Raw genomic sequence first — 14,495 nt, forward strand, 5'->3', positions numbered from 1 at the left:
AGCACTTTGTTGAATATCGTACAGAATTCTAAAATACTACGTTATTAGTGAGAAAAGATTAATGTTCCATTTTATTTCATCCATTTCTGTTTCTGCACCTCTGTTTCTGTGGCAATACTGTTTGGGGTTTTTTTGGGTGTTTTTTTTGGCATAAAAGCATTTCACAGCACTGTTGCTGACTTTGAAAGACTGCATAATAGAAGAATAACATTTGAAAAATTCAATATTTTCTAGAACATCAGTCTGTCTAGTGTCTTTTTAAAGCACGGTTGCTGCTATCTTCATTATGATATACTGAAGCTTTATTTACTGCCAAAAAATACTGAAGGCCTTTTATTCATTCAGCATCTTCCTTAATGCCCTTTTTTGGGATGTTTTCAACTATCTCTGTGAAAGTTACATTGAAAGCCGGTTAAGAAAAGTAGCCTTTTTAGGGCAAAGGTTTTGAGAGTTTGTTTTATTTTTATAGCAGGATTTTTTATCTTGTGTTTTTGGAACAGTACCACTTACACTTTTATAGGCATGCCATTATGGTGGGGGAACAGAAATGGACAAAGGCATCTGTAGGCATGCATTTTTTTCTTTAGCTCCTGAAACTTTGACTTCCTTCATAAGATGGTTCTGTGTTGATGCCAACTGAGCAAATAATAATTGAACAAACATTTCACTGATGAAAATACAAAAAACCAAAACAAGCAGTGTCAGCATCTGCTCAGTAATAACTAATGAGGTCTTGCGGCCACAGGTTTTTTGTACTTCCTGTTAACAGCAATTCTCCTCCACCTTCTACCTTCCAGAAAACGACATAGGAGTTCTCAGGATTTACTCCCCACTCACTCGCCCTTTCTATTCAACTACTTGAACAAGGTTTGGCATTGTACTAGTTGTCCTTCTAAGAAAAATGAGCATCCCTTTAAGCCGGTTTTCCCCATTGCTTAATCAACCACATTATTCTCAAACTGAACTGAATTCCCAATCTTCCTAGTCCCTGCTAGCCTGTGGTTGAAGCTGGAACTGAGTTGCCATAGACAAGCTACAGTGTACCCTGTGACCATAAAGCTCCCAGGCTAGTCTTCCAGCATTTTGCAATAACAAGTTCATATTGTGTATGAAACTGCATTTATTTGTATCATTAGCAGTATAGCAAGTAGTATAGACTTTGCATAGTAATCACTTATTAGTGTGCTTAAATTAGGTTAGCAAGATGGATAAAAGTTCTGAAAGGGAAATCAGCTAAGTGAAACTTCAACTAAAAAGTCAAAATGAAGTCTTAATGCGGATCTTCCCTACAGACTGGACAGAACTCTACTCATAACTTGATTTGTACTCTTCTATATCTGAGGAAATTGAATTCCGGGTAATGTGACCCCTATTTTTTTATTCGTTGTTTTTGACAAATAGGGACGGTAACAAGATTTCTTTTCAAAATAATTTTTCTGTTTTGTTTGGGTTTTTTTTTTTTTTTTAGTTGGTACGTTCTGAAAGTGAAGCAACTTAAGGCTGTGGAAGCTGTTCTTTTTTATGTGGTCTGTATTTTATATATCCTTTTTTCCCTATCCCTGTGTTTTAGATCAGATGATAAGAGGAGCACTAACTGGAAGCAATTTCCTAAGAAGCCGTGTAAAAGTCTGCTCAGCACCTTAAAGAAACTGCACCCACAGCTGGCAGCAGGTGAAATATATAAAATAAAATGGGAAGGGCTAAGAACAGAAGTTGCCTAAAGCAAGAAAAGTAAATATTCAGAAAAAAATACTAAATTTTCTGATTCACACCTACAAGTCTTAAATTATAATTAGCATATAAATGTAAGAAATTCCTTCTATTTGATGTAAATTATTTTTTTAACACTTTTCTGTGACTTCCTAAAACTTCAGCTTTTTTTAGCGTTTACTCATGACTAAATTATATTTAAACAAAGACTCAGCTAAAACACCTTTGGATCTATAACTTCACAATTCTGATCAAAAATAATAGAGGAAATGGGAGTATGACTAATGTTGAGTATCTCAGCTATTGTGCAGATACAGCTGAATATCTCAGATGGTTACTTTGCTACAAAAATAAGTGAGTAGCTAAATTTTGACAAAGTATTTTGTCAAAAGAAAAAGAAAAACTGACTCTCTTCAGCCGAATGACTTGAACACATGAGAGCAAAGTTGCATGTGACTTAACAATTTTCAGGTATTTCTTCTTTCTAACTGCAGATAAGCTCTTTAAGGTAAGCTGGTTCAGAGTATGTTGGGTTGCATCATTACAGAGAAAGAGACAATGGCCTCGTAGATATACAAGATATACAAAATTTGTGAATTACAGAAACAGAAGAGTGCATTGATTAAGAAGTAGGTGTACTTGCCTCAATTTTCATATGTTAGAAAAGCTCAACTTCTCTTGGTTTTATCAGCAGGGCATGTCATGAAATCTACCTAATACAGAACTACTTCCTAATTTTAACGTGAGCAGAACCAGTGGTCTTTTTTTTAGATTGTGCACTCAAATGTTAGAATTTTAATTAGAAAAATAGTTTTAGGCCATTTTTTTCAGGATGTGCAATCTTCAGAAGGGGGAAACATGGTCCTTTGTGTTGATATATTACTGAAAAGGTATATTCAGTTGTGTATGTGGTAGCATTACCTCAACTGAGATCCTCCTCGTCGTTTTATGTCCTAGAGGGCTGGATGAATTAGAAGAACGCATAATCACCTCTTGAAGTAACCTGCATTTTATATAGGCCAGACCAATAGGAAAATAATCACAGATTTTCTAGTTTTTGAATATGGACAAGTATAAAAAGGAAAAATTAGTCTTCAGCGTTATGCAAGAATTACCTGCTTGAATGCATTAAATTTTAATATAGGATTATATGTGTTGCACATTGCTAGTTCACAGGAAAACTCAGGAAGGCTCTGCAGTGGAGATGACCCCTATTGAGGCAGATTTCTCCTGGCAGAAGAAAATGACAGAACTCGAGATGGAGATCCAGGAAGCTTTTCTACGTTTTATGGCATCTATTTTAAAGGGTTACAGAACATTTCTCAAGCCAATCACGCAGGCACCTTCAAATAAAGCAACTGCTGCTGATTCCTTGTTTGACCATCAAGGTGAGGGTGAGGCAAACCAGCTGCTGATAGCATTGGCAGTGTTACAATTTTAGGGTTGAGAAGCTGCATAACTTTAAAAGCTCAAGGTTCACGTTGGTTGTACAGTTCTTAGCAAAATTTCGAATTGCAATTGTATAAAGTTAAAGTATTCAAGTTGATTAGAATATAGGTATATGTACCTAGAACTGCAATTTTGCAATATCTGAAGTACTAGAAAAACTGTCATTCAGTAGCATGATGCACTCTGTGTGGTATATTCCATAAGGGTAATTGGAATTGTTTGGAATGTAAGAATTTCTCAACATGTGTAGAGCAAAAATGCCAGAAGCCCAATAATGAAGAGCAAAATAACACTCTTTATATAAATGGGAAGATGATAGTGAATGGGGCAGAGATCAGAAATGTAACAAACAAAACAGTCATCAGCAAAGGTCATCTTATTTTCCTCATCACCTTGACTTTTCAGATCTATTCATTAGTTGAATGCTAGATAAAATGTCACAAGGAGTTTTTTTATATGTGGTGGTTGTGGTTTGGGTTTTTTTGTTGTTGTTGTTCGGGGGCGGTTTTGGGTTGGTTGTTTTTTTTTTTTTTGTCTCATTCTGTTTTCTAATTAATGGCAGGAAGATTTGAGAAGAAATTTTCAGTCAAGGGTTTGGAAAGGCTTAAATGTTTGCAGGCCCACCCCTCTTAGGATAACAATTTTTATTTTAATATTGTTTTAACTGTTAGATACTTCTGGTTTTGTACAAGATCATCATCTCCTTTTTCTTGCACAAAAAGTCAACAAACACAGCAGAATACATGGAGGTGACTGCTTGCCAAATATTATTAACTATAGTAAAAAATAATTATTTTAAAAAAGCTGTTATTTTAGTCTTCCACATGCAAGTAGTGATGGGTAATTGTTTTTATGGATAAAGCAAGTACTTTATGTATTATCACTTTAAATATTTAATGTTGACATTCTATATGTTAATTTCTTATGGTACTTGTAACTGGTATTCAGTTGTGTTATTTTTTATGACCAGGATTTTTAAAAAGCAGAGACCGTGCCTATACAAAGTTCTACACACATCTCACCAAAACACAGATATTCAGCCGCTTTATTGAAGAGTGCAGTTTTGTGAGTGACAAGGATACTGGCTTGGCATTTTTTGATGACTGCATAGAAAAGGTGAAAACCATGTTGCAACACTGTTCATATATGCTTCAGTTCATTTTGTGTTACTGTCCTGGTTTTTAGTTGTAAAGATAGATACTCTCTTTAGCAAGTGTTTAAGGGATTGTAATTCTTGGTGGCTGTTGCTGAGTCATTTTATTCCTTCATCTTCTTGCATGATTGTCATTTTCTTTGTTGATGCACAAAATTTCATTAAAGCCCTGTAGGATGTTAAGCTATACGATACTGTGAGAAATAACCGGTAGCTGACACTTCAGCTTAATACCATCCATGTCCTCCTTTTAAAAGTTAATCACCCTCTCTCTAATGTGGAATTATCTATCAGTGGTCTTCAGCCTTTTTGCTCTTTTTCACACAATTTAAACATAAACCACAAAAACATACCTAATGCTCCACTTGCACTGATTTATGTAGTTAAGATCCCTTTTTGTTGTATTTTATATGAAAGATTGATGTAACCCGTTCTTGGTTTTTTGAACTAAGTCTCTTCAGCACCCTTCTAGTCTAGATGGGCTACTGAGTTTATAGCTTCATCTGTAAAATGCCAAGTTCACAATAGAAAAATTAGGAGCAAGAGAATTATATGTATTTTTTAAAGGTTTATATATATGATTCTTTCTGGACAGAACCTTCATTTTCATACCAAGTTCTTACTGAATGAGTCTTTGATTCAGGGTTGATTCCAATCAAATTAACACTTGTAAACAGACCATAAAGTTTTTAAACCATAAGTTTCTAAAAGTTTCTTTACCTTTATTTTTCTTTCTGCTGAGTATGGGGTATGGATATAGAGTATGCATCTAGATTATACTATGTTTAATATTGTTAATAATTTGATATTATTGCAGGTTGTTAATGTGTTGCGTTCTTAAATTGTCATATTTAAAATAGCAGATTCTTACAGTTTAACTAAATGAAAGCACTTTCCTTTGATAGATTTAGGATTTTGTATTTACTAGATAATGTCAACAGATTGAAAGCATGCTGATTACTGCATTTTCTTGCTTTCAGCAAAGGAGATTGCTTGCCTCTGCAGTAATGTGAAAATCTATTGTTTCTTATTCAATATTTCAGTAAATGACACAGCTTTAACAGAATTATTTAGGCTGTGGGGGGTTTTTGTGGGTTTTCTTTCTTTTGTTTTCTTTTGGGTGTTTTTTTGGTTTTGTTTTGGTTTGGTTTTTTAGTTGAGAAGAAAATAATTTTTTACTTTCTCTTTTCCCAGCTCTTTCCGGACAAAGGAACAGAAAAAGGAGAGAAGGTACTTTGTCCTTCAAAATGTTTAGGGATATCTGATCTAGAAATAAAAATGAAAAGACATTAGAATAATCAGAATAAATATAATTTATTTTATATCTTACATATGTATAATCAAGTACAGTATATATTATATACATTTTTACATGTACTAACATAATATTAAAAAGGACACTTTATCCTAAAGTCAAACTTTGTACTTAGAATACCAATTCTGTTTTCAGGGTGATGTGGATTCTGTCGAAGATGCACGGTTGATTGAGCTTGATGAGTCACAAAAAAGTGAACATACAGTGTTCATAACGCCACCAGAACCTCCTGCTGATGATGGACAGGACCGAGTGCCAAAATACAGGTACAAGTTAAACAACCACAATCTAGTGAAACTAGATCGCTTATGATGTTTAACAGGGCAGATGTTCCATCTTGGTGCAAGACTCACCTTACTATAATGCTCAGAAGAATCTTTAAAAAGGTGGGAACTGCCAAGATTCTGGTAAGTTTCTGAAGCTCTGGAAGTCAATGTTTTGTGTGTATGTTTGAAGGCATGTGGATTTTGGTTTTAATTTTTCAGTAGCTTCTTGCTAACTTTATAGTAATACCTTTCCACATGTCTTCACTGTCTTTCTTCCTGTTTGAGCTGTTTATGTGTATTTTGCAGCAACTATAGTGCACTTTGTTTTACAGTGGGAATGACGGGGGGTGGGTAATGGATCTGCCTTGTACTATTGATCTGCAGCTTGTGGACCAAAAGAACAAAACACCCACTCCACTTCTGAGACTTTCATTCAGTGTTTTTCAGCCCTGTGCAGGATGTGTGGAGTTACAGTCACTGCATATGATTTCTTTTCTTCTGTCTCTCTTGGAGGTCGCGAAGGTTCTGTTCCCAGCTGTTATCCTGGTTAATCATCATCTGTGCTTCCCTGACCTTCATGGCATGGATGGCATTCTAGTTCTTGTTTCCACTGTCTATGGAGAGTTAATGGCCAAGGCATCTTTTTGTAATATCTTTGTGAATAAGACTAAACGGACCTTGCTGTCTTCTCTCCCTCGCTCCCCCTTTTTTCCCCCTCCCTACCTCCTACCCCCTGCTTCTTTATTCTCATGTTTGTCAGTTCTTTGCACATAAATTCTTTGTATGACTTTCCTGATAGCAGCACATATATGAAAAGCTTTTCTTTTCTGTTTTTTTTTTCTTTCTCTAATCATCTGTATAGCTATAAAAACTTCCCACGACTAGATTTCAAGCTCTTTGACAGGCCACAGGAGCTCAAGCTCTCCTTCAGCAGACACTCAGCTGGAAGCAGCATTTCAAATAGTCCAGCACTTATGGCAAAGAGGACAAAACAGGTCAGATGAGTCTTACTGTAATCACTGTATGAACACTGAAATATACAAAGTTTTTTTGTGAAATTGCCACTACCTATTTATAAGTTAATATTGTTAGAGGTTAGCTCTTTGTAACTATTGAGCATCAACGCTTGCAAAAGAAAGAAGCAGAAGACAGCAAGTAAAGAAATTAGCATCTGAGGTTACAGTTTATTATCAAAAACACTTTTTAAGTTTTAGACTGTAGTATAAAACAAAAGCAATTTAAAATTAGTGCTCGAATGGTGAAGGGAAAAAAAAAGAGGAGGATCCTTATGCTAGTTTTTGCTTGCAGAGAACCTTAATAACAGATTACTAAGAAGAGAGCTTCAGTTGAGTGTTTGTCCGTTGTTATTAAATGTTTACTTTTCAGGAGCCAGGATCTGAGTTAGTAATGGCTTCTAGATTCAGGATGTCACATCTTTTGTCTGCTTTTTTATCTTGTCACCCTTACAGGAGATAAAAACAGCCCATAAATTAGCCAAGAAGTATTACTTAAGTCCCCCGCAATGGGCAAAGTGTCTCTTCAGCCATAGTTACAGCCTGTGGTTTATTTGTCTGCCAGCCTATGTCAGAGTTGCACATCCCAAGGTCAAAGCACTGCAGCAGGCATACGATGTTCTAATTAAAATGAGGAAAACTGACGTGGAACCACTAGATGAGGCAAGTGTGAATAAAAAAACCTGTTATCATAAAACACGGAAATAGAAGACAAGGTACAAATATAGTGCATTTCATCACCACCACCACCAGGTTGAGCATATGTACAGTTTGACCTGTTTTAAAGACACCTTGAAATGATCTCAAAGAAGTCTGCTTAACTAGGGCAGCTGGAAATTCATTTCGTTTTTCATCATCAGTGTACTGTCAGCTGGGTCACATATTCCAACTTAATGTTGCTAATCTTCTCCCAGACTTCTTCAAGAAGGAAGTTCTTGAGTATCCTGGTTTTTAAATGCACTTCGAGTTAATGTTTTATGGCCTTACTGAACTAAAGGGATAATGGGTTTGTGTGCAGCATACCTTCTTTCAGAGGTATGCACAGGCGCACAGCAGCAAGTTATCCTGCTTTCTGTGTGGGTGTTTCCTTCCCTCCTTTATTTCGCAACCAGAAGAGCCAAGTGGAAAAAAATTAAACCTTCTCAACAATGGGACTGTTGATGTTATTTCAGCTCGTGTGATTTCCTGTTTAACTCTTGCTCCCTCTTCTGGCTGTTGAGTATTGAGTAGCTGCCCTCACAGGGCTTTCCCTTTTACGTTATGTAGAAGTTGGGAATCAGAGAAGAGCTTACGCTATTTCAAAATCCTTGTCATCAATCCATTTATGCATTTCTGTATCTTGTCAGGTCTGCTACAGAGTTGTAATGCAGCTCTGTGGACTGTGGGGTCAGCCAGTTCAGGCCGTGAGAGTCCTCTTTGAAATGAAAAATGCTGGAATACAGCCAAATGCAATCACCTACGGTTATTACAATAAGGTAACAGAAGTCTTGATGATGCATACTGGCTCACTGTTTCTGTTGCTGCTGTCACTCCCCCTGCAGCTGTTTTGAAGATTGTTTCTTACAGCTCTTCACTTGGATTTGCTGATCCTGCTGGGAAAGCAGTTGTTTTGGAAATGCTTATGGTTCACTGGATCTACACTGTATGGTTTTACACTTTTAAGTTTACATCCCTATGCTGTTTGGCTAACCAAAAATTCTGTTCAAATACACATTTATCATGTTTCCACTTCCAAGTTTTGGAACCTGTCTAGTGCCTCCACATCAAATACATCTGCTCCTAGGTGTGTGTTTTAAAGTGGCAGGATCCATGATGGATGAAAGCTGGAATTAGGCTAGCTGAAGTAGCCTCTCCCCTTTTCCTTTCTTCCAAGTTCCTGATATATCCTGGTGAAACTTCTTAGTAAAGTAAACTTTGTAAAGTCATGGGAAAAGAGATACTCCTATGGTCATTTGTTGCAGCCAAAGTATGTAAATAAGAACAAAACCCATCTTGTTTACTTAAAGAAATATTAATCCATTATTTGTTGATACTCAGCTATTGTATCCAGAGTTGTGGGATAAAAGGAACAGCTTATAAAAGGGAACAGGTCATAAAAACACAAATATTTGTCCTTCTTCACATGGTTGACAGGAAATGTCTTTTTTTGAGTATGGAAAGAAAATCTTCTCACTGTACTGTGTTTATTAGTGTAACTTTCTTACTGGTTTTGTTATTGCAATGTCTTTTTCTGTAGGCGGTCTTAGAGTCGTCTTGGCCTAGCAGTAACCGCAGTGGCATATTCCTGTGGACAAAGGTACGAAATGTAGTTCATGGCACAGCACAATTTAGGCAATGCTTAAAGAAATCAACGCAGAACCCACGAGTACCTTTGATATCAGGTAATAACTTAGTTAATATGGATTTATTTCTCTGGACAAGACCATAACATGCTTTCTGAGGGACTGCAGCTAACTTTGTGACATTTACAAGTGGAAAGTCTTTCCTGATGTGTATAGAAATTGATAATTGCCAACTTGATGCTTGAAACAGTCTTGGAACATCTTTCACAAACTGAAAAATTGTCTGAATTCTGTTGCTAGAATTTCATATTCTTATTTTGTATGTGCAAGCAAAAGTATTTACTGTCGTCTGAAGAAGTTATATCTGTTTAAAAAAAACTAAGAAGTTAAATTCTCTCTTACTAACCAGCTCTCGTTCATGTCTTTAGCTCTGCGGAGTACTACGGGTGGAAGTGTTGGGGATATGGTGAGCCATGGTAGCGTGGATAGTTCTAATGATGCTAACAGTGGGGAGCACACTCTCTTCGTCAGTGACTTAGTCAGGCTTGATTCCATTGATAATCACTCTAGCACAGGTACTAGATTCTGCTGGGTTTCAATACTAACAGACCCCCAAAAGGCTAATTTTTCTAGTCTCCTGTTGATTTCTCCTCCACAATCACTACCTTACCCTTTTGAGTCTGTAGAGAATGAAACATGGAGTTAAAGTGTGTAAAGAAAACAAAATACACCCCTGTTAAATATTACTCCTTTACGACAGATCATGCTGCTTTTTTAGTTCATGCTTTTTCTTTAGAGTGAACCATAGCAGAAATACTGTCCTGTTAAAATAAATGTCTTGCTGTGGTCTCATGAACCTTGCTTTTTATGCTAATCTTCAGAAAAGGTATGAAGCCTCTGACAAATTTTGTATTTTATTATTTTTTCACAGAAATGATAGTCTGTGTGAGTAAAATCTTTCCCTGCATTAAAGGAGTGAAAGTTGCTGAGATCATTAGAAGCTAACTCTTTAAAATGGTGTTCCTTATGGTAATCTGGAAATGCCTAATTGGCACTCCTGGAGTTAGCATGTGATGTTTGGTTATAGTAAACTATGCTTTTAGAGGCCATATTCAAGCTTCTTAGTAGTAGTTGCTAAACTTGGAAATAAATACAGAAATTATCAGAACCTTGTCATATAGTCTGTATGAGACACCCTGGGAATGGAAAGATGGGTGGTAAGCTGGAGAAAAACTCTGCCTTAAACATGGCATGCACTCTTCTAGATGAACTGGAGTAAAAAGAGTGCACAAGAAATTAATCACTTGAGATGGCAAGACAAAATTCATAGTTCTTTGTAACTTCTTTAATACCGATTACGTCCTATGCACAGTCTCAACTAAACTTTCTCTCTGTGCGTACTTCAAAACTTAATGTATAAATGGTTTTTGCACATTCTTTATGTTTTTAGTATCTCAAGCCCTTCTGTAAAAAGAACTTTGTCTGATTCCTGTGCTTCATCTGATATGCCTGTCTAGATTACTGAACTTCCCTTCTCTCTGCTCTTTGTTGCTCTGCTTTTTGCTCTTTGCTGTCTCTTGGGTGCTGCATTTGTCCTTGGCTATCACGGTGTGGGGTGCAGACTTATATGGTGTGAAGCCTTGGATGCACGTGTGCATTATTTCTACCCTTGAATGTTACTTCTGCAGGTAATTCACCCATTTATTGATAGGCTGTTTGTACTTCTGTGCAAAGTAGGGATACTAACATTATTGAAATGATGGTAGAGGGAAAATAAGGACTGAAAAATGTCAGGACCTACTTTTCTGGACCTACTTTTCTGGATAAAAGTTTTTTAATACAGTAGCGAAATGTAATTATTGGTGGCTGCACAAACTTTTAAATATGAATATTCTTTACTTTTGCTGTGTGTTGGTAAAATAGACAGCAGTAATAGGTATTGTAGGTAAATCGTGTCTGTCACTCAAGTTTTATGGAGGTTCCTAGTACTTTTCAGACTGTGTAACTTACACTTTGATCTTTTTCAATACTCTCATGCATATAAATAATCCTGTTTTAACATGTTGCTGTGGGATATGCCCCATGTAGTATTTTTGTGTTTTGCATATGCAGCAGCACTTAAGATAAAAATAATAAAGAAAGGGTAAGAGTGTCTTTCTGGGTTGTTTCCTGATTGTACAGACTTTTTGGACTACTGTAAACTCTTGTTAAGATTGAGTTACAGCTATCAAGTTTAACTGGTGTCATGGAGGAACAAACTTTTTCAAAAATGTTTAGATTTTTACTTTTTTTTTCTATCACATTTTATACTTTGCACTACAGCACAAAGATGCAGCACGGTTTATGGTACATTTCTTGTAAGGATTGTATTCATTATTAGAAGCTTACTCAGTTACTGTTGTGCTTATAATTTCATTTGAGAATTTAGCTTGCCCAGCAATGATTTATTTTATGCTAATGGGAAGGCAAAGAAATCTGAAAGGAGATAAAGTGCATTAAAAGTAGTTAGTCACTATAGTGTTCCTTAGGGAATAATTTGGTTTTAATATCATAATTAGAAAAGTAAGTTTATATTGTATTCCTTAATTATCTCTGCTGTCACCATCACCAAGTAAATCTGTGCACGGATTAGGTGCTTTGGTAATCTTACCATGAACTTTTCTGGTGGAAAAAACCAGATTAGTTTCAGTTCTTCTATTTTTCTTACTGGGGAAAAAAAAAATAGGAAATAAAAACAAATCTGAGGCATACCTTTGTATTCCTTCAAGCAGGCGGTCAGTCAGACCAGGGCTACGGATCCAAGGATGAACTTCTAAGAGGTGATGGGGATAGTCTTCATGCAGCTGAAACACAAGTAGAGAAAGATACTTCTAAAGCTGAAGACCTTATAGGAGGTTAAGTATTCATGTTTACACTGATGAAGGCTTTTTGTAATAAATCTGCTTCATGCATTAGACTACCGTGAGTACCTAATGTATTGAATTCATAATGTTGCCAAGGTCAAAATATGAGTGTATGAAATCTGGTGGACTACTTCTGTGCCCTAGATAATAGCAGTGGAATACATATAGGTAGAAAAGGCCTTTTATTAGACTAATTTAATGTAAATGGAAAAATTGGACAGGTGCTGGGGCACACAGTGTTTTGTATTCCTTTCCTCTCATTTTTGTATTTGAAAACTTGACCAATTTTTCAGCTGTACCAGTTGACCTAATAAAAGACAGTTTTTTCTTGCAAACTCTTCCCAGCTGTGGAAAATAATGGTCGTCTACTGTCTTCCATCCAGGTTTTGCTCTTAGTTTTCTGTATTTTGTTATTCTTATTACCGAATCTCTTCCATATCTGTGTTACTAGGTCCTTAAGGTGCATTAGGGCTTCTAAAGCTGTTATTAGACAAAGAGCCTGCATGAAAATCTATGAATTGCTCTTCCCACTCTACTTTTGTTAGTTGTAAAAGTACTGAGGGAAGAAACTGGCATATTTTCTAACCTTGTGAACAGCTAAGCACTCTCTGCATAATACTGTGTACTGTCATTTGTCTGGGTATTATTTCCAGGAAATGCTCAGTGCCTTGTAGGACTGATCCCTTAGGTTGTAATTACATAGGGAACAGTGTTTTGAGTTTATGTTTTCTGTAACAGTGTAAATTAGATTATTTAGTTAAATTAACTAAAGTTCTCATTCTCTTTCTTGTAGAGGTTTTTAATGAGAAATCTGATGAAAAGCAACAGCTTAATACAGAAACTCATAGTCCAACAGACCCACCTGCTTGTGGAAACAGTATTGTGAAAGTTCCATCTGGCATTTTTGATAGCAGTGGAAGGAAAAGCAGTGGTGGTAAGTCACTGGGTGAAACATCTTGCTAAAGCCCTGATCTTCTTGTGCTATAGTGTTTTGCAATCTTTTTCATGCTACGAAATGAAACAAAAGATCTGTTTGAGGTGCAGATATCTTGCATGGCAATTGCTTTCTGCCATTGTCCTTTGCAAGTGACTTAAAAGGAACCTGTGGATTCTTAGATTGTAAATTACTGTCGCGTAGATTGAAATAAAGATTTTTCCCTGTCCTGCACTGACAGTGTTTCAGTAATGTACTAGAAAAACAAAATAATTACTCTTGATTTTGTCACTTAAACCTCAGTGACCTTGGACAACTCTCTTTTTTTCCTGGCCTATATTGCCAATGTATAACTTGTAAACAGTGCATGTTATCTTTGTGCCATACAAAATTTATTTACCTATCTAGAGCTTTATAATGAAGAAGACTTATGGATATGTAAAATCCAAATCTTGGGGCTCGGTTTTTTTTTTCTGCCTTTGTGCCTGTCCTTGACTAAGGCAATGTAGTCCAGCTTCAGTGTAGCTTGATCGCAGGCAAAAAGTTGTCCAGAACCTTTCTGGCAATTGTGAGAGCTGATGACTAGTCAAGAAGCAGCATCAGTGTGACACTCAAACATCCTCTGGTAGTGGGATATGGTGCATCAGGGTCCTCAACTTAGGGAGGTTTTTGCATAGCTAACACAGCGTTCTAGGCAATAAATATTCCCAATTCCCCAAGGAAATGGGAATATTTATAAAATTAGTTTATAACTTCCACATGCTAAATTTAATGAGCTATTTCTAAACGCGGCTGTGTCATAAATGAAGTAATGCTTCTGTGTTGTGCAGACACACACAGTAAGTTTTTTTCTAGAACCAGAATGGAATTCAATGTATAGAACTCTGAATATAGCTCTGGAAAAAAAAAAAACCCCGAACAAAAAAACCCAAACTCACAACACAACAAAACAAAAACAACCCCAAACAAACAAACAAAAACCACAACAAACCCAGAGCAATCTTTACTTATAATTGTACTTTCCCTTAGTTAACAGATGTAGTACCTAGTCTGTGCTAAGTATTGGTGCAGGGAAAGGAGGTAGAAGCCATAAAAGGCTTTGACTTCAAGGAGTCAAAGCGTAGATGACTTTTGATCTGCAGGATGCCTTTGCAGCCAGTAAAATAACTTGTTAATGCTGGTGTAACTTATTAATGGATACCTTGAGGTTGTGGGGCTCCAAGTCTTCTCACCAGTAAAGAGATATGGAGATTTCACATGATTTCAGGAAATAACAGTTTCTGTGGCTATAGATACCATATAAATGTCTTTTCTCTTTTAGAAACTGGTTCTAGCCCACTGTTCATAATTCAGGATTCAGTTGAAGATACAGTCTTTGGTGATGTTTCTCCTAAGAAAACAAGTGAAAAAAGACAGAAGAGGCAGAAACTGTTTTCAGAGAGAAGCTGCAGTTTCAGCAGTGAAAGCAGA

General features: G+C 36.4%; 1 protein-coding gene across 1 annotated transcript in view; it reads left to right on the forward strand.

Moving 5' to 3' along the window:
- The window catches only part of DENND4C (DENN/MADD domain containing 4C), a 42,105-nt gene that overhangs the window by 14,175 nt on the left and 13,435 nt on the right, over window positions 1–14,495 (forward strand). The window contains exons 10-21 of the mRNA XM_010019157.1: window positions 1,571–1,671; window positions 2,880–3,098; window positions 4,130–4,275; window positions 5,507–5,542; window positions 5,763–5,893; window positions 6,756–6,888; window positions 7,363–7,569; window positions 8,253–8,381; window positions 9,143–9,287; window positions 11,960–12,082; window positions 12,885–13,019; window positions 14,347–14,495. The exon at window positions 14,347–14,495 is cut by the window's right edge and continues 1,023 nt beyond it. Coding sequence (XP_010017459.1) covers window positions 1,571–1,671; window positions 2,880–3,098; window positions 4,130–4,275; window positions 5,507–5,542; window positions 5,763–5,893; window positions 6,756–6,888; window positions 7,363–7,569; window positions 8,253–8,381; window positions 9,143–9,287; window positions 11,960–12,082; window positions 12,885–13,019; window positions 14,347–14,495 — 1,654 coding nt within the window. The remainder of the gene's footprint in view (window positions 1–1,570; window positions 1,672–2,879; window positions 3,099–4,129; window positions 4,276–5,506; window positions 5,543–5,762; window positions 5,894–6,755; window positions 6,889–7,362; window positions 7,570–8,252; window positions 8,382–9,142; window positions 9,288–11,959; window positions 12,083–12,884; window positions 13,020–14,346) is intronic.

The sequence above is a fragment of the Nestor notabilis genome, unplaced genomic scaffold (assembly GCF_000696875.1).
Source record: "Nestor notabilis isolate BGI_N333 unplaced genomic scaffold, ASM69687v1 scaffold6690, whole genome shotgun sequence".
Classification (NCBI taxonomy): Eukaryota; Metazoa; Chordata; class Aves; order Psittaciformes; family Psittacidae; genus Nestor; species Nestor notabilis.